General features: G+C 54.1%; 1 protein-coding gene across 1 annotated transcript in view; it reads left to right on the top strand.

Annotated features, from left to right (window-relative positions):
• Positions 1 to 24473, top strand: part of LOC128836923 (zinc finger protein 14-like) — a 30232-nt gene extending 5759 nt beyond the window's left edge. The window contains 5 exon segments of the mRNA XM_054027657.1: positions 1111 to 2328; positions 19283 to 19302; positions 22460 to 23476; positions 23479 to 23627; positions 23629 to 24473. Of these exon segments, the coding sequence (XP_053883632.1) occupies positions 1111 to 2328; positions 19283 to 19302; positions 22460 to 23476; positions 23479 to 23627; positions 23629 to 23962 (2738 nt within the window). The 3' untranslated portion in view covers positions 23963 to 24473.
• The last annotated feature ends 2093 nt before the right edge of the window (positions 24474 to 26566 follow it).

Raw genomic sequence — 26566 nt, 5'->3', positions numbered from 1 at the left:
GTAGTTGCAAATGAGAAAGTCTAGGTGTGGGTATGGATGATTTTCATACCTGGCCCCAAGCTTCTTACAGCACAGCTGCTGCCCTGTCTCTCCAGGCGAGAGAACAACAACAGAGAGACAAAGGGGAAGTTTTTACTCAATTTTAAAAATTTCTGGCCTTCCCATTGGCTCTTTTGGCCAGATGCCCACTCACTTCGTCTTACCTAAGCATAGCAGTGAGACTCCTTAACCCTTTACAGGTGAGGCAAAGGGAACAGCTACTAAGGATTTTTATAGCTAACTGACTGGCTGGCTGGGTGTACTACTCCCCCCCAAGCCCCTCTACACCACCTGCCCTTCTCCTCGCCCTGCCCAGGGGGAACTTGCTGCCCAAAGAAGCTCCCTTCTCCCAGAGCTGCAACCCTAACCCCGGCCTAGTGCAGAGGGGTTGGTGTGGGGTAGTGCAGTGGTTCTCAGCTAGGCATCTGGGGATCCCTAGGGGGCCATGAGCAGGTTTCAGGGGAGCCTCCAAGCAGGGCCAGCATTAGACTCGCTGGGGCCCAGGGCAGAAAGCCAAGGCCCACCGCATGGGGCTGAAGCCCAGGTCCCCAAGCCCTGCCACTCAGGGCTGAAGCTGAAGCCTGAGCAATGTAGCTTTGTGGGGGTCCCCATAGCCTGGGGGCCCAGGCAATTGCCCTGCTTGCTACCCCCTAACGCCATCCCTGGCTTTTATATGCAGAAAACCAATTATTGCGGCACAGGTGGGCCAGGGCGTTTTTATAGCATGTTGAGGGGGACCTCAGAAAGAAAAAGGTTGAGAACCCCTGCGGTAGAGAACATATGGGGGCCAAGGCCATACACTGAAATTTGACCCGCCTCCCCCGCCATCATGACAGGGACCGGGGGCAAATCTGAGTGGCACTGGAACCCCGCAGGCCAGGTCTCAGTGCCCAGAGCGAGGCATTGGGTCCAACACTGTCGGACAGGATCCGCCATTGCAGGTTGAGGCACCCATCCCAAAAACAGTCACAGACAAATGGGGAAATCGCTCCATCTGTGACATTTTCCATCCTTCTCAAACCTGCAGCCCTAACTTTGAGCTAACACCGGGATTGCCTCTGCTCTCTCCAGCAGGGCACGGGGTCCTGGGAGGAACGAGGACACAGTCTGAATGTGGGGAGAGTGCAGCAGGAACACAGGATCCCGCACCCCACAGAGGGATCCATGCACAGAACACCGTCCATCCCCAGGGTAAACTCAGCCAGAGACCAAACCAGAGACTCCCCATGGGCCAGGGTCCCCATCACTGCATCGACTGCGACAAGAGGTTCAGGAACCCCTTCGCACTGACGCAGCACCGGCGCACGCACACCGGGGAGCGGCCGTACTGCTGCGCTGACTGTGGCAAGAGCTTTGCAAAGAACTCAGCCCTGAGAACACATCAGCGCACACACACCGGGGAGCGGCCATATCGCTGCACACACTGTGGCAAGAGCTTTGCAGAGAGCTCAAATCTGAGAATACATCAGCGCACGCACACCGGGGAGAGGCCGCACCACTGTGCTGACTGCGGCAAGGGCTTTGTACGGTTTGCACACCTGAAAAGACACCAGCGCACGCACACCGGGGAACAGCCGTACAGCTGCACTGACTGTGGCAAGGGCTTTGCCCAGAGCTCAAGCCTGAGAACACATCAGTGCACACACACGGGGGAGCGGCCGTACTGCTGCATTGACTGTGGCAAGGGCTTTGCAGAGAGCTCAACGCTGAGAATACACCAGCGGGTGCACACCGGAGAGCGGCCGTATCGCTGCACCGACTGCGGAAAGGGATTTGCACATAGCTCAACTCTGAGAAAACATCAGCACATGCACACCGGGGAGCGGCCATATTGCTGCAGTGACTGTGGCAAGAGCTTTGCAGAGAGCTCAAAACTGAGAATACACCAGCGCACGCACACTGGGGAACGGCCGTATTTCTGCAGTGATTGTGGCAAGAGCTTTGCAGAGAGCTCAAAGCTGAGAATACATCAGCGCACACACACCGGGGAGCGGCCGTATCGCTGTGCTGACTGTGGCAAGGGCTTTGCACGGTTTGCACACCTGCAAAGACACCAGCGCACGCACACTGGGGAATTGCCATACAACTGCACCGACTGCGGCAAGGGCTTTGCGCAGAGCTCAAGACTAAGAACACACCAGCGCACGCACACCGGGGAGCGGCCGTACTGCTGCACTGACTGCAGCAAGAGCTTTACCCAGAGCTCAGCCCTGAGAATACACCAGCGCACGCACACAGGGGAGCGGCCGTACCACTGTGGCGATTGCAAGAAAAGCTTCAGCATTGCCAGTACACTGACCAGACATCAGCGCACACACACACCGGGGAGCAGCTGTATCGCTGTGCCAACTGTGGTAATAGGTTCAGCAATGCCAACAAGCTCACCCAGCTCCAGTGCATGCACACCGGGGAGCAGCCGGATCGCTGTGCTGACTGTGGCAAGGGCTTTGCACGCAGCTCAAACCTGTGAAGACATCAGCGCGCACACACTGAGGAACGGCCATTCCAATGCACTGTCTGCAGAAAATCTGCACAGAGCTAATACCTGAGAATAACCAGTGCATTCACGGCGGGGATCGGCTATACAGGTGTGCTGACTGTGGCAAATGCTTTGCTCACTTGGGCAACCTCACCTGGAACCAGTTGACTCACCAGTTTACTCGCCCTTCTGCCACCACCAGGGCCCGAGGGGCTTCTGGCAGCTGGCGGGCCTGGCACAGTGCCAGCAGAATCAGACCAGGGAGTGGTCCTGTCCCCATGGTGCCCAGCAGAGACTGTGAAGGGCAGGGAATGGGACTTAACTGAGCAGTGTGGGGAAGAGCAGACAGGTGGGGGGATTTTAGAGTAGATGGTCACAGCCTGCTCCATTAGGGACCCCTGCATCTAGGTGGGGTCCAGCCAGGTCTCTCTGTCAAACTCCCCCCAACACATAGAGCTGTGAGGCAGCCAGGACAATCCCTCCCCACCCCCCCCCACACAGCTGGGAGTGAGTCAGGAACTTCCCCCCCACACCTACCTCGTTTTGAGCCGGGGTGACTCTTAGGTGACATCCGGAGATGGGATTTGCAGTCCTGTCTCAGCATGGATTGGTCCGAGGGGCGGGACAGCCCGGTGCGTGTGATTGAAAGAAGACTCAGGAACTGCTCATGCCGTCTATTTTAAATAGAAATGGGATGAAGAAGAACTATTTACCTAATGTGTAACAAAGGTCTGTCTAGCCAGGTGTTTCTTTGCTATTAAAGAAGCTGATGCATTTGAATGGTGTGTGGAGAAGCCAATGTGAAGTGTTAATTTTTAAGATAAACCAGCCCAAATGTACTAAGGCCTGACTGACCATGAGGCCTGATGAACTGTGTGACTGGCAGGGGCGCACAGAGCGTTTTGCATTACTCCTTCGGGAATTCTGTGCCAAAAATAAAAATTCTGCACACCATATTTTAAAATTCTGCATATTTTATTTGTCAAAATAACCCAATATAATCACACTAGTTTCAATTATTTTGGTAATTTATTTCAACCTACCTATCAGCAACTATGTTTGTAACAATACAAACAACAGACAACAAAAAAGATTCAGGAAGTGATTTTTCACAAATAGATTCCTTACTCGACCTGTTAACACAGAACGTTGAGTAATAATTCATTTAAACTACAATATTGAAATGTATTTCCCGCACCCCTCAGAAGCAGTGCAAAGGCTTCGGAGAGCCAAGGGTAATGAAGGAGCTGAGGGAGAGGGAAGTAATTGCTGGGAAGGAGCTTGGAGTGAACTTTGGGAGTTGTTGGATGTGAGTGGGAGAAGTATGGACAAGGGGGATTTGGTGGGAGAGGGGAAGAGTGATTGATAGAGACTTGGGAATCCTCCCATATGGAACCCTGGCTCACCTTTGGCCTCTCCCACTGAGTCAGGCACATCTGCCCTCTGTCCCCGTGTGTCCCTGCATCCCCCCCATCCCTGTGTGTCCCTGGCCCCCTTTCACTCCCATGTGTCCCTGCATCCCCACCCCTGGCCTCAATGTTGTCTCACTAGCTCCCCCAGGAGCCCTATATGTCCCATTTTGTCCATCTCCCCTGTTTTCCTTGCCTCCACACCTGACGCCAGGGCAGAGAACTGTGAAGTATCCTCTGATCCCCTCCCTCTCTGGAAAGAAGAACAGGAGTACTTGTGACACCTTAGAGACTAACAAATTTATCTGAGCATAAGCTTTTGTGGGATACAGCCCACCTCTCTGGCTGGCTGCTCCAGCTGTAAGCCAGCTGCCCTCTCTTCCTGTGCCACAGCAGCCCCTAGAGGGGAAAAGGTGTAATTGCAGTGCTTGTCCATCAAAATCAATTACTCTAGGGTGAAAAATAATATGTGGAGCACACGAAGTTTGTGCTTGCGCAGGGGGCACAGAATTCCTCCATGAGTATCGCATATGAAGTGACATCACTGACGTAATCATTGACGTGTAGGGAAAAATCAAGCTCTGGTACAGAGGTGCGTAGAGCTGTTAGTGTTCTTTCATCAACTGTTCTCTCCTGTTAGCCATGCCCACAGGCCGCGCAAATGAGTCAAATCATTGTATGTGTCTCTGGTGAACTACTCTCCAAGGACCGAGCCATTCAGGAGTGGAAAGAGTCTTTCCATAGAGATTGTTGGAACTTCTAGATGGAAATTTCTGCTAGGGATGTAAATACCATTTTAAAAGTCAACCGTTTAACTGTTGAAGGCTGGCCAAAGGAGCACAGGACAGGGAGCCCATGGAAAGTAGCTTGTGGAGGTAGGTTACTGACTGGCGCTGAGGTTCACTCTATGACTCCAGAGATCTGACACCAACTGGAACGGCACAAAGCGTTTTACACAGGGATACTGGAGTTTTCCAAAGTTTCAAGAGGCCTCTGGGATGGAATACATCCCTGTATCCAAACCCTACACACGACTATAATAGTCTTTGTACAAATTATGCCTTATAAGGTAGGTATCGTTTGAAAACTAATAACTTACTGGCCAGTATTATCATAGTGAAATGTTTGCCGCAACTTTGTATAAAAAAATTATGAACATAAACTGAAATTGCAACTGAAATGTGTTTACCAGACACATCTTGGGAGTGGGTAAAACTGTTTCTCAAAAACAAAGGAGAAGTTAACGTCTGTAGCCGAGCATGAAACCTCTTCCCCACTATGTTCGTGTCTCCCCCCTCAGCTGAGAACATTTCTAGGGGTCGCTTTGAGAAAATTCTGCATTTCAGAGGGTGACTGAACTATAAAAGAGAGGGGCAAAAACACCTCTTGTGATTTCTCCCTGTTCATCTCTTGTTATCACCTAAGAGGACCAACAAAAACAAAAAAGGGTAGTCCTTGGACCTCAGGAACTGATCCTGAACTGAAATCTTAGTCAGCAATGCTACTGGAAACCTGTGGTAAAGGCAGTGGTGAGCTGGAGCCGGTTTGCACCGGTTCACAAGAACTGGTTGATAAATTTAGAAGCCGGTGTAGAACCAATTATTAAAGGGGCGGGTGGATGGGCAAACTCCAGTCCGCGGGCCACATCCGGCCCACGGGACCAGCCTGTCCGGCCTGCCTGAGCTCCCAGCTGAGGCTCCCCCAGCCCCTCCCCCGCTTCCCCATCCCCCCTTGCAGAGCTCCAGCACACCGTGCCTCCAGCGTCACCACTCTGGGCAGCTCTGCAACTCCTGCCGCTTTGAGTGGCATGGTAAGGGGGTGAGGCTACGAGCTCCAGCAGGCCGCGCGGCACCCGTACACGCTGCCCTGAGCAGCATGGTAAGGGGGCTGGACCGGGGCTGGGAGGAGGGGTTGGATAAGGGGCAGGGAGTGGTTGGAAGGGGTGGAGGTTCTGGGGAGGGGCGGTCAGGGACGGGGAACGGGGGAGGGTTGGGTAGGGGGTGGGGTCCTGGGAGGGCGTGGTCAGGGGACAAGGAGTGGGGGGGGGGTTGATGGGTTGCGGATTCTGAGGAGGGCAGTCGGGGGCAGGACATGGGTTGGGGTCGGATGGGTGCGAGGGGGAGGGGGAGACAGGTATGTTAGGCTTGTACTCACCGCGCTGTTCCCTACCTGGTCTTCGGCGACACTTCGGCAGCGGGTCCTTCACTCCCTCCGGGTGAAGGACCCGCCGCCGAAATGCCGCCGAAAACCCGGAGCAAGTGAAGACCCCCCCGCCGCCGAAGTGCTGCCGAGTACCTGGTAGGGAACTGGTTATTAGGATTTTGGGAGCTCATCACTGGATAAAGGACTTCACTTTGCACCATGTCTAGATTGTTCAGTTTAGTACTAGGAACTGTTTTTCTCTCTCTTTTTCTTGAAACCATTTCTGACTTTGATGCCTCATCACTTGTACCCACTTAAACCTTACCTTTGTATTAAATAAATTTGTTTTCTTCTTTAATTGAAATGAAGAGAACTGTGTGTGTAACTCCATTTGGGGTGGGAAAATGTATGTATATTGCTCCCCTTGGAGCGGGAACGGACCTATTGTATCAGGACGGTCCAGGAGAGGGCTGGGGACAATACAGGCCACACATTTCTGGGGGGAAATCTGGGACTGTGTGTGTGTTGGGATCACCCTACGGTAATAACCCAGGCTGTGAAAGCCAGAGTGTGAGCTGAGCTGAGCTACACACAGACACTCGGGGTAAGACCGGAAGCTGGAGGCTGTTTGTGAGTGGTCCGGGTTGGGAGCGACGCAGCAAAGCATTACTGGGCCCCCCAGGTTACAGGGCAGGCGATGCCACTGTCCCTCCCCCAATGTTCGGGATTACACCCTGGATTGCGATAGCCTCATTGTCTCGTTGGACAATGAGAATGGACACAACTCCTATCCTGGTTGAATGTTCCAAGATTCTGCCATGAGTACGGGTCATTTCCTGATTTGGCCCAGGCCAGCTTTGCCCAGCAGAGTGACCAGGCCACACGATCCAACAGAAATGGTATAAAATGTCCCATGTTGTTCAGCACGTCGCTTCCTGAAGTCACAATGTCTGCATGAAGGAGCCGTGAGTGGGACCAGCATTGCTTGGTCAGGGAGAGCACCCCCTGCTGGGTAACAACTTGAGTCTGGTTGCTGTAAGCACCCTATTGACTCTGGATTTTAAAGTCCGGTCTTGGGCAACCGCTGAGAAATCCCCCCAGAGAACAGGCGTATGGCTGTCACACACCTTGAGTGAATCACCTGAATGAACTCGCTCGCTGTCTCTAGAACCAGTCACTGCAATGGTGAAGCTGAGCTGGAGAAATCACCTCCATGCCAGATCCAACCGATGTGTAGAAAAAAGTCATTTTGAGTTGTGTTAAGCTAATTGCTTCATATCTGAGTTAACACCCTCTGGGCGACTAAAATGGATGATGTGAGAGGTGACTGGTAAGGGCTGATAGTGGGAGGAAGGGGAAGGGCACAATGGAAAGGTTCTGGTGGTGTGCTGCAGGGTTCAGGGCAGGTACTCAAGCGACAAAAGAGTTTTGATTTCTAGACCTACTTTTGATGTCATTGTGTCGGGTTGCGACCCCCCCCTCGGGGGGCCACCTGATGCACTGGGGTACCACTGAGCCCATCCAGAGCCGGATTAACCTTTTGTGGGCCCAATGCAAAACATATTTGTGGGCCCCCCTGGGGGCAATGGAGCATGGCATGGGGAGGTCAGTCCCCAGAGCGAGGGCACTATTTACAAACCAGCAGTTGCCAGACACACAGTGGCCCACCTGGCCATGTGCTGCCAGCGTGCCCCTTCCCCTTGGGGCAGGCCATGCTGCGCCACACAGCCCCTCCCATCCAACACCCCCCTTGGTTCCCTATGGCCAGAGCTCCCCAGACCCACTATGTCCAGTGCTCCCCAGACTCTGCCACAAATGCACAGCACCCTGCACACCATCCTCTGTCCAGTGCCCCTCTGCCCACAGCCCCACAACTGCCTAGCACCCCCCCTGAACTCCCTAGTGCCCCAGCACACACAGATCCTCCCTCCCCCTCACAGCCCAGCACCCCCCCAGAGACTCCCTCCCCTCGCCCTGCCTCCCAGCCACACTCACCAGCCCTGCTGGGAGGTGACTGTCCAGCCCCTCAGATCACAAGTCAGCGAATCCTGAAAGACAGCTCATCCTCATCCATACCATCGACGTACCTGCCGCATCCAGGGTTCCTGGCCGTACTCCTGCCATTGGCTCCGAGTCCACCTGCAGCACAATCCAGCGTTCCTCCCTTCAGGCCATCACCAGGTCTGGGGGTAGTAGGTCCTGGCTCTGACGCACTCCAACGCCCGGCCTAGCCAGAGAAAGCATCCGACAGCAGCAGGACTTTAGGGGATTTTATTATTTTAGTTTGCTTCAAGCTCCTTGTTTTGTGATCCCAGTTTGCTTCGGTTTTATGACAGTTGTTTCCTTTTCCCCGTTATCCCAGTTACTGTAAACCAGCCTTCATACACTGACCTTTTGTTCTGGAACGTCTTTCTGTCTCCATCTTCTTTCCTTGCACCACAGTGGAAGAAGGGTGGGACCAACATCTCCAGCTGCTTCCACAGCGATAGACCCTGATACCAGGTACAAGATCCTGCGTCCCCTGAAGGGGGAACATATAGGTTTATAATGGTTTTAATTTTTCCCTGTAACACCTCAGCATGGTCTGGCCTGACCCAGAGAATTCAAAAAGGCTGCAGCCCATGAGCCCGGCTGGCAGGACGCAGCTACGTGCCCCTCCCTTGATGGCCACCTCAGTGGATGCTTTGGTCAAGACCATGCTCCGGCACTGCTCAATGATGTTGGCCAGGTTGGTGTTGAAATCAGGGTTGGGTCCCCCTGCTGCAATGGACAGAGATAGAGTGTCACAAGGGAGAGACAGCTGGGACCCCACTCGAGAGCAGTCCTGACTCCCAGCCCCGACTGCTTTAACCCACCATGATCCACTCCCCTCCCAGAGCCAGGGATAGAATCAAGGTATCCTGACTTTGAGCCCCCCTGCTATAACCCACTATCCCCCTTGCAGAGCTGGCGATGGGACCCAGGAGTCCTGAGGCCCCTGGTGACCCTCCCTGCCCCAAACTACCTGTTCCAGGGCCCTTCCTCTCTTCAGCCACCTTTAGCTGTTATCTCAGGCCGCCTGAACCACAGGGACTGGGCTGCTCCCCTCTTATGCGAAACAGCTGTGAGAGATGGGCAGAGACTCAGCCCCCTTAGGGGAGATGCTGTGGGACAGAGGAAAGATCCAGTGGAGAAAGGATGAGAAGGGGAAATGCTACCCCACAAACCTGCATCCTCTGCTCCAGAAGGCAGGGACGGTGCTGGCCTTGCGTTAACAGAGGTTAGGAGGTGCTGGGGTTAGGGGCAACAGGGTCAGTGCTAGTGGTCAAGGCTGGGCTGGCAGGGCTCTGTAGCCACAACCTCTGCCTGGGCCCCGTCAGGTACTGGGAGGCTGGGAAAACTCTGTAGTGCCCCCTCTGGCTGTGACTGGGCCTGTGGGGCACTGGGAAGCTGGCAGGGCTCTGTAGTGCCCCCTCTGGCTGTGACTGGGCCTGTGGGGCACTGGGAAGCTGGCAGGGCTCTGTAGTGCCCCCTCTGGCTGTGACTGGGCCTGTGGGGCACTGGGAAGCTGGCAGGGCTCTGTAGCGCTCCCTCTGGCTGGGGCTGTATCACACACAGGATCCACCTCTCCCGCCCCGGTACCTTTCCCAGCGAAATGCAGCAGCACGGTGAGCTTCTGGAAGAGCCGGCTGCGCTCCGCGTCCCGCAGGCCCTTGATGCGCTTGACATTGAACCATTTGTAGTGGCCAGCGGAGGTGGCACCTGAGCTGTGCAGGGCCCGGCACAATGAGCGGGGGACAGGGGCAGCTGGTTCAGTGCCAGCACCGAGGCCAGATCTCGGCATCTGAATGGGGCACCTGCCCTCGCCATGGGTGTGAGCTTCTGAAACACACCCACACACTACAGCCATGTATGAGCTCCTGTAACACTCATACACACACAGCCCTCCTCTAACACACACATTACAGGGGATCACACCCCAGGCTGTGATCCCTTGTAACAAATGCACCAAGATCACACAGCCTAGCAACAAACACACCACACAACCAGACCCTTGTCTTACTGTGACACACACACTGCACAGCCTGGCCGGGGCCCTCTTGTACCCACTAGTCCCCGCTCCCCTCCCAGAGCCGGGAGAGAACCCAGGAGTCCGGGCTCCCAGCTCCCCATGGCGCAGCGGGACCCCACTCACAGCCCAGGGGCAGGGACCGGGCTGCCCTGTAACGGGCGAGCGCCCCCGGTGGCCGGACTCGGGACCCAGGCGTCCGGGGCCTCCCCCGGCTGCTGGAGCTGGCGGCGCAGGCGCAGGGCCGAGCGGGGAGCGCAGCGGGGCTGGATCAGGGCGGGTCCCGGCTGCAGCCCCAGGGCGGGGAGCGGGCTGGAGGCGCCCTCCCCTTTTGCAACTGGGAGCGGTTTCTGCCACGCAGTGTAGCAGTTTGGTAAACTGTTTGTTAACTTGCTACCGCCTGTCCATGGGGAATCAGGAGGGGATGGGGTATGTGGTCAAAAACGATCCCGATCTGCTTCCTGACCGGAGTGGCCGCTTTCATTGCATTCGTGAAAGGGGAGGTAAGGTTTGGGGGAACGGAGCGTGCCCCTGAGCCCACGTTGAGACCAGAGTGGCCCCTTTTCATTTTTTCCACTGGCTTCTCCGTGCTTAGTTCCAATGACTGGGCTGCTCATGTACCTGTCACTGGTCCAGGGATGGTTGCAAAACGGGAGGGATGGGGTTTGTGGTCGAAAACACTCACAGTCTGCTTCCTCTGGGGGATGGTTGCAAAACGGGAGGGATGGGGTTGTGCTGGAAAACACTCCCGGTCTGCTTCCTCTGGGGGATGGTTGCAAAATGGGAGGGATGGGGTTGTGGTGGAAAACACTCCCGGTCTGCTTCCTCTGGGGGATGGTTGCAAAACGGGAGGGATGGTGTTGTGCTGGAAAACACTCCCGGTCTGCTTCCTCTGGGGGGATGGTTGCAAAACGGGAGGGATGGAGTTTGTGGTTGAAAACACTCACACTGTGCTTCCTCCTGGCTAATGTGCCAAATTGATCTATTGCATGATTGAGGCATGCTGTTTCACTTTTTTTTGTGTGAATCCGTGAAAAGGGATTTTTTTGACTTTACTCTTCCAATTTGCATCATATACAAAGCAATTTTTGGGGCCCCTTCCATAAAAAAAAGTTGCAATACTCTAGTAACATGTATTTGGAAATGTAAAAAATAACCAGTGAAATACATTCAAAAATTAATTTGTAATAATTTGAAAATACACTAAATCCAACATTTGAAAACATTAAATGCTTTAATGGGATGTAGACATTTGCAGTTACATAATGGGCTCTCGCTGGGTGATGGTGGTGGTTGGTGCAAATGGGCTGTCGTTGCCTGGGGGTGGTGCTGCTTGCCCAGGGATCCGGGGGGAGCTGGGCTCTGGGTTGGGGGGCGCCCGGCTCACAGGGGCTGGGCTCAGGGATGTGGGGAGATGGGGTCAGGGGGGTGTCCGGCTCAGAGGGGCTGGGCTTGGAGCTGGGGGTCATGGCTGTGGGGGGATGGGGTCAGGGGGTTGTCCGGCCCCTCCCTTACCATGCTGCTTACCCCCTCTACCGGAGCCTCAGCGTGCCACATCCAGGACGCCGGGGGATGGGATGGGGGAAGACGGAAGTGTGGGGAGTCTCCGACATACTCTGGGCCTGGGGCAAATTGCCCCACTTGCCCCCCCCTCTGGGCGGACCTGCTGAATAGTGGTGACTGGGAATGGGCCGGGGGTGGGGTGGGGAGTGTAGCGGATGACAATTTGAGGTGAATATTCTCTTGGCCAGATTCTACTGGGTTTATGGTGCTGTGTGCTATGGACTGGAGTGAATAACCAAGAATCTGTTTAATAATTATTCTCTAAATTCAGCTTTCTTCTTTCTCTCTCTGTGAATTACCACGAATTCAAAATAGTGGTGTGCAAGTTGACTGGAGAATGATAATAGCATAATCTCTTGTTAGAACATTGTAAACCCTACTACCTGATTTGTATATAATACACTCACTATACATAATACAAGAAATCCCTGATGTTAGAACCTGGCTATGCCGCTGCTGTAGGGGGCTCATCACCCAGCAGCTGGGGGCCACCATGTGGGCTCGGCAGGGCTGCTGGCCACGGGGCCAATGGCTGTGGGTGGGATCTCAGGAGTCATGTCCCAGGGATATGCCCCACTCCCCAGCACTGCTCCAGCTCTGAGCTGTCTCCACTGCCTGGGACCTGTGGGGCTCCACCTGCCTCCCCAGGGAAAGAGCCACCTGGGATTGGTGCAGAGGCTGGGCCAGTCTCAGCCAGTCCCAGAGGACGGCTGGGGGAGGGGGAGAGTGTGGGAGGCTCAGCTGGGTCCTGCCAGGCATGTGGGTCCTGAGGGAGCCTGGCCCGGGTAGGCCCTGCTCCTGCTCCAGCCTGGCTGATTGCACCCCCAAGGGCCGGAGTTATCCTGCCCCAGGACAAGCTGTGGCTGCGCTGCCGGCTCAGCCTGGCAGACACAGTCACCTCCCCTCAGGGCCGGGTATTGTGGCTGGGGGTTAGGGTGTGGGAGAGTAGGTCTCTAGTGGGTCTGGGGGGTGCTGTGCAGTGGGGGGTGGGGAGATCTGTGTGTTGGGGCACTGGGAAGTGTGCAGGGGTCTGGGTGGGGCACTGTGCAGTTGTGGCAGTGGGGCGGTGGGGGGCACTGGGCAGTGAGGGAATCTGTGGGGGGGCTCTGGGCGGGGAGGGGCAGGGCACTGTGCAGTTGTGGGAGGGCTGTGGGGGGTCTACAGCTAGGGGGCACTGGGCAGTGAGAGGATCTGGGGAGGTTCGGAGTAGTCTGTGGGAGAGCACTGGGCATGGGGGTTTGTGGGGGTCTTTTCACGTATTCACACACAAAAACGTGAAACAGTGCGCCTCAATTGACCAATAGATCAATTTGGCACATTAGCCAGGAGGAAGCAGACCGTGAGTGTTTTTGACCACAAACCCCATCCCTCCTGATTCGCAACCCCATGGACCAGTGACAGGTGCATGAGCAGACAAGTCATTGGAAATAAGGAAGGCGGAAGCCAGTGGAAAAAATGAAAGGGGCCACTCTGGTATGACCTTGGGCTCAGGAGCATGCTAGCCAGGAGGAAGCAGATCGATGAAAGGGGCCACTCTGGTCCCACCTTGGGCTCAGGGGCATGCTCCGTACCCCCAAAGCTTACCTCCCTTTTCACGGACTCACACACAAATACGTGAAACAGCGCGCCTCAATCGTACAATAGATCAATTTGTCACATTAGCCAGGAGGAAGCAGATCGACCAAAGGGGCCACTCTGGTATCACCCTTGGGGTCATGGGCCCGCCCCGAAGGGGAAGAAACATGATGGGAGCACAGGGCCGGGCTGGCCAGTGTGCGTCTGGCAGCTCCCAGTTTGTAAACAGTGCCATTGTACTGGGCTGGGTGGAGCAGGGTTGTTCCTGCCGTGCCATGACCCATCTCCCATTGCCCCCGGCCAGCCCGTCGCTCTGAGGACTCTGCCCCCCATGCCCCATGTCCCCATTTCCCCCCTGGGGGACCACAAATATGTTTAGCACCAGGCCCACAAAAAGTTAATCCATCCCTTTTTGGGGTGCAGGCTCTGGGATGGAGTTGGGGTGCAGGACGGTTGCAGGCTATGGGTAGTTTGAGTGAGGGGTGCAGGCTCTGACCTGGGGCATGGGATTGGGGTACAGGAGGGGGTGCAGACATGTGGGCTCTGGGAGGGAGTTAGCAACTCAGCAGGTTATATAAGATAAATGAACTGCAGTGATTTCATATAGGCATAGAAACTGATAGAAGACACTTTTACATACTGGATCAGTAACGTAGCCGTGTACAGGGCTGCCCAGAGGATTCAGGGGGCCTGGGGCAAAGCAATTTTGGGGGCCCCTTCCATAAAAAAGTTGCAATACTATAGTAACATGTATTTTGAAATCTAAAAAATAACCAGTGACATACATTCAAAAATTAATTTGTAATAATTTGAAAATACACTAAATACATTATTTAAAAACATTAAATGCTGTAATGGTATGTATACATTTGCAATTACATAATGGGCTGTTGCTGGGTGATGGTGATGGTTAGGATGGGGTCGGGGGGGTGCCCCACCCCTTACCATGGCGCTTACCCCCTCTCCTGGAGCCTCAGCGTGCTGCGACCAGGAGCGGCCCCGGACAGCGTTGGAGCCACCGCGCTGCAGTGCGCCAGGGCCGCTCCCGGACGCGGCACGCTGAGACACCGGGGGAAGACGGAGGCGGGGGCAGCCTCCGACATATTCGTGGGGGCCCCTGCGGAAAATTGCCCCACTTGGCCCCCCCATCTGGGCGGCCCTGGCCCTGCAACACTTGTATAGGATAGAGAGGAGCTGCGGTGATTAAGCTTTGACAGGCGAGGAATTGGAGGCCTGTGCCTTTAAGACCCCAGCCCCAGGAACCCGCCCCCTGCTCCGAGGCTGACATGCAGCGTCCCTGTGAGAACAACAAAAACAGCCTCTGCCCCCCCCACACCCCTAGATCAGCGAGCACAGTGGGTGGCTCGTCCCACGGGGTCACTGTTCCCCCCCTCCCCCTCCCTAAACGGGGGTTTTGTCCCCGCACGGGGTCTGGCAGTGTCTCTCCCCCCCCCCCCGCTTAACCCGGCTCTCACCCCCCACCACCGATTTTTGCCCTTCAGCCCCTCTTCTGCCGCTAGCTACAGTAGCTTGAACCCCCCAGGCCAGTAAAATTCTGCCCCCTGCTCAGACCCTGACAGCCCCCCCCCCCCCCGCTGCGATTTGCCCCTGAATCCTTTTAACCCCCCCAAAGAGGAGGCAGCAAATGGTAAGTAGAAGTAAGGGCAGAGAGAGGGCAGTGGCTACAACGAAGGTTACTGGGCATGCTCAGTTCGAGTGCGCATGCTCAGTACACCCAAGGTAGCAAAACGGGAGCGAGAGCACTTTGTGCTGATACACCGCCGCATCCCGCATCCCAACAAGCGGCGCCTTCCCGGGCCAGCCCGGCCCCCGGGGTCCCAGCCCGGCCCGTGCGCAGGCGGGTCCCGGCTGCAGCCCCAGGGCGGGGAGCGGGCTGGAGGCGGCCCGGGGAGGCACCAGCCGCGGGGCGGGAAGTCGCTGCCCGGCTGGAGGAAGCGGCCGGGGCCGAGCCCGGCGATGGCTGCAGCGGGGCCGGCGCAGGTAGGACGCGGGGCGGGGACTCCCCGGCCGGGCACTGGCTGGTCCCGGCTGGGGGCCGAGGGGGGCCGGGACCCGGGTCCCTCCCGCGCTACTGACCCCGGGGCTGGGGCTGCAGCAGCCGGAGCGCTGGGGCGGGGGGCGGCTCTGGGGCCCCGGGGCGGGGGGGCCCTGGCCGGGCGGACACGCGGAGCCGGGCGCGGCCCCTTCCCCCGAGCGAGGCCCCGGCCGGGCAGAGGAGCCCGGAGGCGCCTGAGCCGGGGCGGGAGCGGGGCTGAGCACAGGCCTGGGGCGGGGGCGGGACTCCGGCCGGGGGGGAGGAGCCTGTTCCCGGCCCTGGGATTCGGGCCCCGCCCCAGAGCCCCATGGGGAGCCGAGGGCGACTCCTGTCCCCGGCCAGCAGGGCCCCGAGTCCCCGGGGAGCTGTGTGGGGTCGGGGGGAGTCTCCCTGGGTCACAGGGGCTGGGCCGGGGGGTCCCTGGGAGTCGCTCCCCGAGAAACCGCGTCCCCTGCTGAGACTCCGGGCTGGGGGCTGGAGCGGAAGGTGCTGAGTGTGTAACGCTTGTGCCAGCAGCTCCAGGTGGCGTTCGAGGACGTCGCTCTGTATTTCACCCGGGAGGAGTGGGAGCTCTTATCCCAGCCACAGAAACAGCTGTACCGGGACCAGATGCTGAGGAATTACTGGACTCTCGTTTCCCTGGGTAAGGACTGAGTTCCCTTCATTTATTCACAGCTGTAAAACATTTGGGTTCCCTCCAGGCTTTGGTTGCCATGTGCCACCTATCACTGAGTGGTGGCACATGCCAGCCCCTTTCAGGTCAGCCCCTGTTGGAGGAGAACTCAGGGCTACAGAGCCTGGGGATAATCTTAGTGTAACTTGTTTATTTGCATTACCCACCTCAGTCAGGGCACATCGGTGGTGGTAGCAAACAGCCCATGACTAACAATCTCTTCCAGGAATCCCAGCCAGACGTTGAGGGCAGCAACTCTGCCTCAGGACCTGACTCTAGTTACACAAATAAGGCAGGGAAAAAACTCTGCTGCTGCAACAGCTCCCCACCTCCCCCAAAAGAACGAACATAGTACATTTAACAACTGTACAGTTGAACAGTGCAAAAGAACTGGAATGTCTGTGTAACGGCGCCACCTGGTGACACCTGCCATGACACGTTGTGGCCGATGTGCCTTAATGACATGCCCGAAACGTTTCAACAGCTATAAGATGGCAAAGGAACAACGTTCCCGTCTTCCAAAGCCTTCCCCATGAGAAATGTTTCAGGAGACAGTTGGGTAAGTGAAATAATTCACCCTGTCTCTTAATCTGAGACGAATGGGTGTTCACTGGTGTTTCTGTGGGTTAAAGGAAATCCATGTCACGCAGTTGTCCTATGGAACATAGTGACACAGGATAGCATAGCGGCCAAGGTGTTTGCAGAATGGGATATTTCTATGGAACAGCTAGAGTTACCCCAGCAAGGCTTTAAACTCGGTCCCCACTGCAACGTGAGACGGGTTGTAGACGTTGCTGATTCAGAGTACGAGTGAGAGACCGGACGAAATCTCTTCCAAGAAAGAACAGGAGTACTTGTGGCACCTTAGAGACTAACAAATTTATTTGAGCATAAGCTTTCATGGGCTACAGCCCACTTCTTCGGATGCATAGAATGGAACATATAGTGAGGAGATATATATACACATACAGAGAGCATGAAAAGGTGGGAGTTGTCTTACCCACTCTGAGAGGCCAATTAAGTAAGAGGGGGAAAAAAAAAAGTTTAGTCTCTAAGGCCTTGGTTACACTTGCAGCTGTACAGCGTTGTGAGGTAAACCTGTCTCCCTACAGCTGAGTCTGTCCACACTGACATCTGCCAGCGCAGTGGCTGTGGCGTGGCCACACTTGCAACATTTGCAGCTGTGTTGGGAGCGGTGCATTGTGGGCAGCTATCCCAGCATTCATGTGGCTGCAACGTGCTTTTCAAAACAGGGGAAGAGTGGGGTGGAGTGTGACAGGGAGTGTGGGGGGAGAGAGAGTGCTCTTTGGAGCGTGTCAACACTCTATTTTGCAAGTTCCGAACTCCCAGCCCTCTGCTCATTCATTCATTCACTCACTCAAAGCAAACAGCAAACTGTTTGCTTTTTCTCTGTGGTATGAGCTTTGAAACCGGCACTTCCGCATTCCTGCAGCCGGTCACAACAATGGAGAGGATTGGCCACTTGACAAGGTGATTAGTACAGTGCTGCAGGTTGATTCCTGGTACACACTCACAGCGGAGTGGCTATGACTCTCCCCTGTATCTCTTATGCTTCTCGGGGAGGTGTAGTAACTGCAGCGGTGTACCCAGGGAGATACAGCGATGTACGTGCCTTGCCAGTGTAGCCGGTCAGTGAGTTACAGCGCTGGGGGTGGCTTTACAGCGCTGTAACTCGCAAGTGTAGCCAAGGCTTAAGGTGCCACAAGTACTCCTGTTCTTTTTGCGGATACAGACTAACAAGGCTGCTACTCTGAAACCTCTAAGGAAGGTTTATTTCATTACTCTCCTGCTTGGGATCTCTTGCGCTTTCCTCTAAAGCACTCTGCGAGTTGGTGTCCTGTCGTGCCAGGTGCTGCGCAAACATATAAATGAGTCTCTGCCCCCAAAATTTAAGTAATAAAACTTTCCCCCCCAAACAGGCTCTTCAGGTTCCAAACCAGACTTAATCCACCAGATCGAGCTAGGGGAGGCAGAACTCTGGATCCGGGATGCCGAGGGCTCCAGGGTAAACTCTGGGCCTGAGAGCCCCTCCTCAGGTGAGTCATAATAATCCAGTTCCTTCTGATTTACACACCTGCTGGCGGAGCGCTCCTTGATGTAGACGGTAAAGGCAGAGCGAGAGTCACTGGCTGGGAACCGAAGAGAGACAAATTGAAGCTGGGAATTAGGGGCCAGTGTTTATCTGGGAGGGGGAATAAACCACTGGGAGAGCTCCCCTCAGGACAGGATGGATTCTCCCTCATTGGGAGTCTGTCAGTGGAGATGGGGCGACTCTCTCTCAAAGCTTCGCTCTTGTTCCGCCAGCAGTTACTGGGCCGGAGTCAGGAATGACTGGGAGAGAGTTTCTGGCTGGGATAGGCAGGAAGCCAGGCTGGATGGGCACAATGAGCCTGTCTGGCCTTGATAGCTATGAATCTTAGAAATCATCTCTGCACTGAGACAGGACTAAGTATTACCTAGTCCATCCTTGGCAGGTGTCTGTTTAACCTGTTCTTAAAAACCTCCAATGATGGAGATTCCATAGCCTGCCTAGATAATTTTGTTCCAGTGCTTAACTACCCTCAGAGGTTGGAAGTTTTTTCCTAATTTCTAACCTCTATTTCCCTTGCTGCAATTGAAGCCCATAAAATCTTGTCTTGTTCTCTGTGGATAAGGAGAACAATTTATCACCCTCCACTGTAACAACCTTTTATGTCCAGGAGGAGTGTTATCAGGGGTTCTCCGCCCCCTTCTCTTCTCCAGACTAAACAAACCCAGTTTTTTCACTTTTTTCATAAGTCTTGTTTTCTAGACATTTAATCAGTATTGTTGCTCTCCTCTGACCCTCTCCAATTTGTCCACATACTTCCTGAAGTGTGGGGCCCAGAACTGGACACACTAATGGCCTAGCCTATGTTTGTTTTCCTCTGCTTTCCCATGTATTTGTAAAATGCTTTGTTTTTTTCCCTTTACATTACTAGTTTAGTTTTGTTTTTTGCCTTGGCCTTTCTAATTTTCTCCGTACATGCTTGTATGTTTTTTAATACTCATTTTGTAATTTGACCTACTTTCCACTTCTTGTATGACTCTTTTTTTGAATTTCAGGTAATTGAAAATCTCCTGGTTAAGCTAGGGAGGCCTCTTAAAATACTTCCTATTTCTTCTATGCATTGGTAATCTCTGACCTACATATGATGGGGCCTCATTTGAGGGGTGCTGAGGGAACGAGAGAGATCTCCATGGTGGGGGGAAGTTTTTTGGGGCCTCATTTATCTAGTGGGTAGGACAGTGCAGTAAGATTCAGAAGATCTTGCTTCAGTTCTAGAAGCAAGTCACTACAGCTCCACCATGCCTCAGCTTCCCCAGCTGTGTAATGGAAAGGGCATTGGGGCTGTGAGCAATGTTCCCTCTCATTTTTTCCATCCCATCTGCAGAATAAATTTTGTTATGTGCACCGAGGTATGTGCGCCACCAGTAGAAAAAAAAAACCTAGATATAATGTGTATATTTTAAAAGTTACCATAGGGATAATTACTCCAGCCAGGAGACGTTAGGTATTTGAGAACTCACTAATTAAATTTAATTAAATTTAAGTGCAAGAGAAATAAAAATCATGAAATGCATAGACCAGTCAAAACACTAAAGTCACACACTTACGAAGAATAAAATTGCAGAGAATATATGTGCATTATAGGAAGTATCAAGAAGTAACAATAATACAACAAGTATGTGTTTGGAGATGAGTGTGAAAGAGCCAGAGACTGTGTGTGTGTGTCTGTGTAACACACAGAGTCAGTCTGCGTGCTGGCTGCTGGTGAAATTTCTGAGACACGCTGTGTGCTGTCTCTAAGACACTCACTGAAAGCTCTCCTGAGCCCTGTCTCCCCTGCCCTCACTCTGAGGTCACGGGGTACATGGACTAGTGGCGGGGAGGAGGGGAGAAAGAGAGAGACTGTGTGAGCTGGCTGCTGGGGGGCAAACAAGCACCTGGGTAGAAAGACAAGCCTGTCCGGCCATAGACCACAACACCTTCTAGACTTCCCACACCTCAGAAAATCATACCAAAGTAAGGGGCACCCTAGAGACTTTTCAGATGGCTTTTCATGCCTCTGCCCCCTGCAAGAGCATCCCAGAGTCACTGGCCCTTGGCAGAGAAGGCGCTGTCCTCTCCGGGTTCCCACCCCACCCCCTCTCTGCCACTTCACTTCGCACGTGACCTCTCAGACTGGAGAAACCTGTCCCCGGTGAGCAAGGAGAAAGCTGGGAATGACGCAGGGCAGGATCAGTCACATATGACTAGTGTAAGGTGATGCCACGCAGAGGATGCCACTGAGTAGAGCAGATCTCTGGCACTTGCAGTGTTTCACTGTAATGCTCTAGAACTGCCCCACGTGCCAGGCAGTTGCTGTGGGGGGAGTGGACACATTTGGGGGCCAGATTAAATTGTCCTGCGGGCCATGACTTCGAGTACCCTGGTGTATGGGCTGGGTGTGAGGGAGAGGGTGGTGGGATGGCCTTTGTCACATCCCTTCTCCTTCTGCTCTTTGAGGGATGAAACCTTTGTCACTTACATTGCTTCAGTGTCAGTGCTTAGCACAGCCCTCAGCCCTAATGCGTCTGTGACTGTCTGTAGACCAAAGGCTGGGTGGCACCATTCACCCCTTCCAGCTCAGCAGTGCCAGGGATCGGGTTGTGACACAATGCAGACATGTTTTCCAGGTTACATCACACAAACCCTGAGTGACTGCTCATCCCCTCAAATCCTTCCCACAAACACACCTCCCCCCCCCCCCCCCAATCCTCACCTTCTTGAGGATTTTAGTTTAGTTTTAGTTGTGCACAAAGACTGACACCTCAGGCCGACAGTAAATGATTTTTTCAAAAGGAATTCCTAGAAACAGACTCACTCCCCCACAGGAATAAGCTACAAAAAAGTAAATTTTATTGAAGAAAAAAAAAAGCAAGAAAAAACATCTGGAAGGTTAGGCTGCTGTTAGATATTTAAAAAAACAACAACTGCAAGGATTAAACACCAGGAATGGCTTTCTTGGGGTCTAGCTTAAAGGTTACAAAAACAAAACAAAAGCACCTGTTAGCACAGACGCCTCCACAAGCCCAAAATAAAGAGACAAACCCGATCGCGTCTAACTAAACATTTCCTGTTCTACTTACATAGCTGTAGTTGCAAATGAGAAAGTCTAGGTGTGGGTATTGATGATTTTCGTACCTGGCCCCAAGCTTCTTACACCACAGCTGCTGCCCTGTCTCTCCAGCCGAGAGAACAACAGAGAGACAAAGGGGAAGTTTTTACTCAATTTTAAAAATTTCTAACCTTCCCATTGGCTCTTTTGGCCAGATGCCCACTCACTTCGTCTTACCTAAGTATAGCAGTGAGACTCCTTAACCCTTTACAGGTGAGGCAAAGGGAACAGCTACTAAGGATTTTTATAGCTGACTGGCTGGGTGTACTACCGCCCCCCCGCCCCAAATACAACACCTTCCCTTCTCCTCGCCCTGCCCAGGGGGAACTTGCTGCCCAAAGAAGCTCCCTTCTCCCAGAGCTGCAACCCTAACCCCGGCCTGGTGCAGAGGGGTTGGTGTGGGGTAGTGCAGTGGTTCTCAGCCAGGGATTTGGGGTCCCCTAGGGGGCCATGAGCAGGTTGCAGGGGGGCCTCCAAGCAGGGCCAGCATTAGAGTCGCTGGGGCCCATGGCAGAAAGCCCAAGCCCCACCGCATGGGGCTGAAGCCCAGGTCCCCAAGCCCTGCCACTCAGGGCTGAAGCTGAAGCCTGAGCAATGTAGCTTTGTGGGGGTCCCCATAGCCTGGGGGCCCAGGCAATTGCCCTGCTTGCTACCCCCTAACGCCATCCCTGGCTTTTATATGCAGAAAACCAATTATTGCGGCACAGGTGGGCATGTTGAGGGGAACCTCAGAAAGAAAAAGTTTGAGAACCCCTGGGGTAGAGAAGATCTGGGTGGCAAGGCCATATACTGAAATTTGACCCCCCTGTCCCCCACCATCATGACTGTAGGTGCCGGCAAATCTGAGTGGCACTGGAACCCCGCAGGCCAGGTCTCAGTGCCCGGAGCAAGGCATTGGGTCCCGCCCTGTCGGACAGGAGCCGCCAAAAACAGTCACAGACAAATGGGGAAATCGCTCCATCTGTGACATTTTCCATCCTTGGCAAACCTGCAGCCCTAAACATGAGCTAACACCGGGATTGTCTCTGCTCTCTCCAGCAGGGCACGGGGTACCGGGAAGAACAAGGACACGGTCTGAATGTGGGGAGAACATGGCAGGAACGCAGGATCCCATATCCCACAGGGGGATCCATGCACAGAACACCGTCCATCCCCGGGGTAAACTCAGCCAGAGACCAGACCTGGCTACACACCAGAGACTCCCCATGAGCCAGGGTCCCCATCACTGCATCGACTGCGACAAGAGGTTCAGGAACCCCTTTGCACTGACGCAGCACCGGCGCACGCACACCGGGGAGCGGCCGTACTGCTGCGCTGACTGTGGCAAGAGCTTTGCAAAGAGCTCAGCCCTGAGAACACATCAGCGCAGGCACAACGGGGAGCGGCCATATCGCTGCACACACTGTGGCAAGAGCTTTGCAGAGAGCTCAAATCTGAGAATACATCAGCGCACGCACACAGGGGAGAGGCCGCACCACTGTGCTGACTGCGGAAAGGGCTTTGTACAGTTTGCACACCTGAAAAGACACCAGCGCACGCACACCGGGGAACAGCCGTACAGCTGCACTGACTGTGGCAAGGGCTTTGCCCAGAGCTCAAGTCTGAGAACACATCAGTGCACACACACGGGGGAGCGGCCGTACTGCTGCACTGACTGTGGCAAGGGCTTTGCAGAGAGCTCAACGCTGAGAATACACCAGCGTGTGCACACCGGGGAGCGGCCGTATCGCTGCACCGACTGCGGAAAGGGATTTGCACATAACTCAACTCTGAGAAAACATCAGCGCATGCACACCGGGGAGCAGCCATATTGCTGCAGAGACTGTGGCAAGAGCTTTGCAGAGAGTTCAAAACTGAGAATACACCAGCGCACGCACACTGGGGAACGGCCGTATCGCTGCAGTGATTGTGGCAAGAGCTTTGCAGAGAGCTCAAAGCTGAGAATACATCAGCGCACACACACCGGGGAGCGGCCGTATCGCTGTGCTGACTGTGGCAAGGGCTTTGCACAGTTTGCACACCTGCAAAGACACCAGCGCACGCACACGGGGGAACAGCCGTACAACTGTACTGACTGCGGCAAGGGCTTTGCGCAGAGCTCAAGACTAAGAACACACCAGCGCACGCACACCGGGGAGCGGCCGCACTGCTGCACCGACTGCGGCAAGAGCTTTGCCCAGAGCTCAACCCTGAGAATACACCAGCGCACGCACACCGGGGAGCGGCCGTACCACTGTGGCGATTGCAAGAAAAGCTTCAGCATTGCCAGTACGCTGACCAGACATCAGCGCACACACACACCGGGGAGCAGCTGTACCGCTGTGCCAACAGGTTCAGCAATGCCAACAAGCTCACCCAGCTCCAGTGCATGCACACCGGGGAGCAGCCGGATCGCTGTGCCGACTGTGGCAAGGGCTTTGCACACAGCTCAAACCTCCTGAAGACATCAGCGCGCACACACCGAGGAACGGCCATTCCAATGCACTGTCTGCAGAAAATCTGCACAGAGCTAATACCTGAGAATACACCAGTGCATTCATGGCGGGGATCGGATGTACAGGTGTGCTGACTGTGGCAAATGCTTTGCTCACTTGGGCAACCTCACCTGGCACCAGTTGACTCACCAGTTTACTCGCCCTTCTGCCACCACCAGGGCCCGAGGGGCTTCTGGCAGCTGGCGGGCCTGGCACAGTGCCAGCAGAATCATACCAGGGAGTGGTCCTGTCCCCATGATGCCCAGCAGAGACTGTGAAGGGCAGGGAATGGGACTTAACTGAGCAGTGTGGGGAAGAGGAGACAGGTGGGGGGATTTTAGAGTAGATGGTCACAGCCTGCTCCATTAGGGACCCCTGCATCTAGGTGGGGTCCAGCCAGGGGTCTCTCTGTCAAACTCCCCCCAACACATAGAGCTGTGAGGCAGCCAGGACAATCCCTCCCCACCCCCCATCTAGATGGGACTGAGTCAGGAACTTCCCCCCCACACCTACCTCGTTTTGAGCCGGGGTGACTCTTAGGTGACATCTGGAGATGGGATTTGCAGTCCTGTCTCAGCATGGATTGGTCCGAGGGGCGGGACAGCCCGGTGCCTGTGATTGAAAGAAGACTCAGGAACTGCTCATGCCATCAGTTTTTCTTCATCACATTTCTATTAAAATAATGTACCTAATGCGTAACAAAGGTCGGTCTAGCCAGGTGATTCTTTGCTATTAAAGAAGCTGATGCATTTGAATGGTGTGTGGAGAAGCCAATGTGAAGTGTAAATCTTTAAAATAAACCAGCCCAAATGTACTAAGGCCTGACTGACCATGATGCCTGATGAACTGTGTGACTGGCAGGTGCGCACAGAGAGTTTTGCATTATTCCTTGGGAAATTCTGTGCCAAAAAAAAAAAAATTCTGCACACCATATTTTAAAATTCTGCATATTTTATTTGTCAAAGTAATGCAATATAATCACACTAGTTTCAATTATTTTGATAGTTTATTTCAAACTACCTATCAGCAACTATGTTTGTAACAATACAAACAAAAAAGATTCAGGAAGTGATTTTTCACAAATAGATTCCTTACTAGACATTTAAACACAGAACTTTGAGTAATAATTCATTTAAACTACAATATTGAAATGTATTTCCCGCACCCCTCAGAAGTAGTGCAAAGGCTTGGGGGAGCCAGGGGTAATGGAGAAGCTGAAGGAGAGGGAAGTAATTGCTGGGAAGGAGCCTGAAGTGGACTTTGAGAGTTCCTGGGTGTGAGTGGGAGAAGTATGGAAGAGGCGGTTTTCGAGGGAGAGGGGAAGAGTGATTGTTAGCGATTTGGGGAGCCTCCCCTATTGAACCCTGGCTCACCCTTGGCCTCTCCGATTGAGTCAGGCACATCTGTCCTCTATCCCCATGTATCCCTGCATCCCCTCCATCCCTGTGTGTCCCTGCCCCCCTTTCACACCCATGTGTCCCCACATCCCCACTTGCATTCCATTCCTGGCTCAGTGTTACCTCACTAGCTCCTGACACACACACACACACACACAGCCCCATTTTGTCCATCTCCCCCATATTCCTTCCCTCCACAGCTGACCCCATAGGCAGAGAACTGTGAAGTATCCTCTGATTCCCTCTTTCTCTGGCTGGCTGCTCCAGATACAAGCTACTGCCCTCTCTTCTGGTGCCACAGCAGCCCCTAGAGGGACAAAGGTGTAATTGCAGTGCTTCTTCAAAATCAACAGGAGTACTTGTGGCACCTTAGAGACTAACAAATTTATTAGAGCTTAACTTTTGTGGACTACAGCCCACTTCTTCTTCAAAATCAGTTATTCTGGGGTGAAAAATAATATGTGGAGCACATGAAGTTTGTGTTTGTGGAGTGGCGCAGAATTCCTCCATGAGTATCACATATGAAGTGACATCACTGACGTAATCATTGACGTGTAGGGAAAAGTCAAGCTCTGGTACAGAGGTGCGTAGAGCTGTTAGTGTTCTTCCATCAACTGTTCTCTCCTGTTAGCCATGCCCACAGACCGCGCAAATGAGTCAAATCACTGTATGTGTCTCTGGTGAACTACTCTCCAAGGACCGAGCCATTCAGGAGTGGAAAGAGACTTTCCATAGAAATTGTTGGAACTTCGAGATGGAAATTTCTGCTAGGGATGTAAATACCGTTTTAAAAGTTAACCGTTTAAATGATTAAAATGTCATTTAAATGGTTAACTGTTTAAGCATCTGGGGTCCATCTGACTGGGGCTGAGGCTTCTCTGGCTGGATGGTGCTGTTCCAGCCGGGCAGCGCTGCTCTGGCCGGGTGCCGTGTCTGGGACTGATCTGGCCGTGCGGTACTCCTGCAGCCGGACAGCACAACTGGGTCCACTCCGGCTGGTGTACTGACTTTGCGAGTGCTTTTTATGTAGCCTGTTGTAAAACTAAGCCACTCTCTAGATGAGATGGTGTACCCCCTGGAAGACCTCTGCATACCCGAGGGGTACATGTACCCCTGGTTGAGAACCACTGACCTAAGTGATTTGCCCAAAGTCACAGAGGGAGCAAGTGGCAGAGCTAGGAATAGAAACCAAGAATCCTGTAGCCCAGCCCAGCCCCGTAGCCACAAGCCCAGCCTCGCTCCCTCATTCAAGGCTCCGAATGCCCCTCGGCATGGTCTGGCCTGGCCCAGAGAACGCAGCAAGGCTGCAGCCCATGACCCTCTCTGCCCCAGGAGTTGGGCTGACAGGACCCAGCTACCCCTCCCTTGATGGCCACTCAGTTGACGCTTTGGGCACTGCTCAATGATGCTGGCCTGGTTGGTTTTCAGATCAGGGTTGGGTCCCTCCTTTGAAATAGGACAGAGAAGGGGAGACATGGTTGGGATCCCATTCCAGGGCAGTCCTGGCTCC

Source organism: Malaclemys terrapin, chromosome 4 (assembly GCF_027887155.1).
Source record: "Malaclemys terrapin pileata isolate rMalTer1 chromosome 4, rMalTer1.hap1, whole genome shotgun sequence".
NCBI classification, from domain to species: domain Eukaryota; kingdom Metazoa; phylum Chordata; order Testudines; family Emydidae; genus Malaclemys; species Malaclemys terrapin.
The sequence above is the reverse complement of the archived record's forward strand: the minus strand, read 5'-3'. Positions and strand labels throughout refer to the sequence as shown.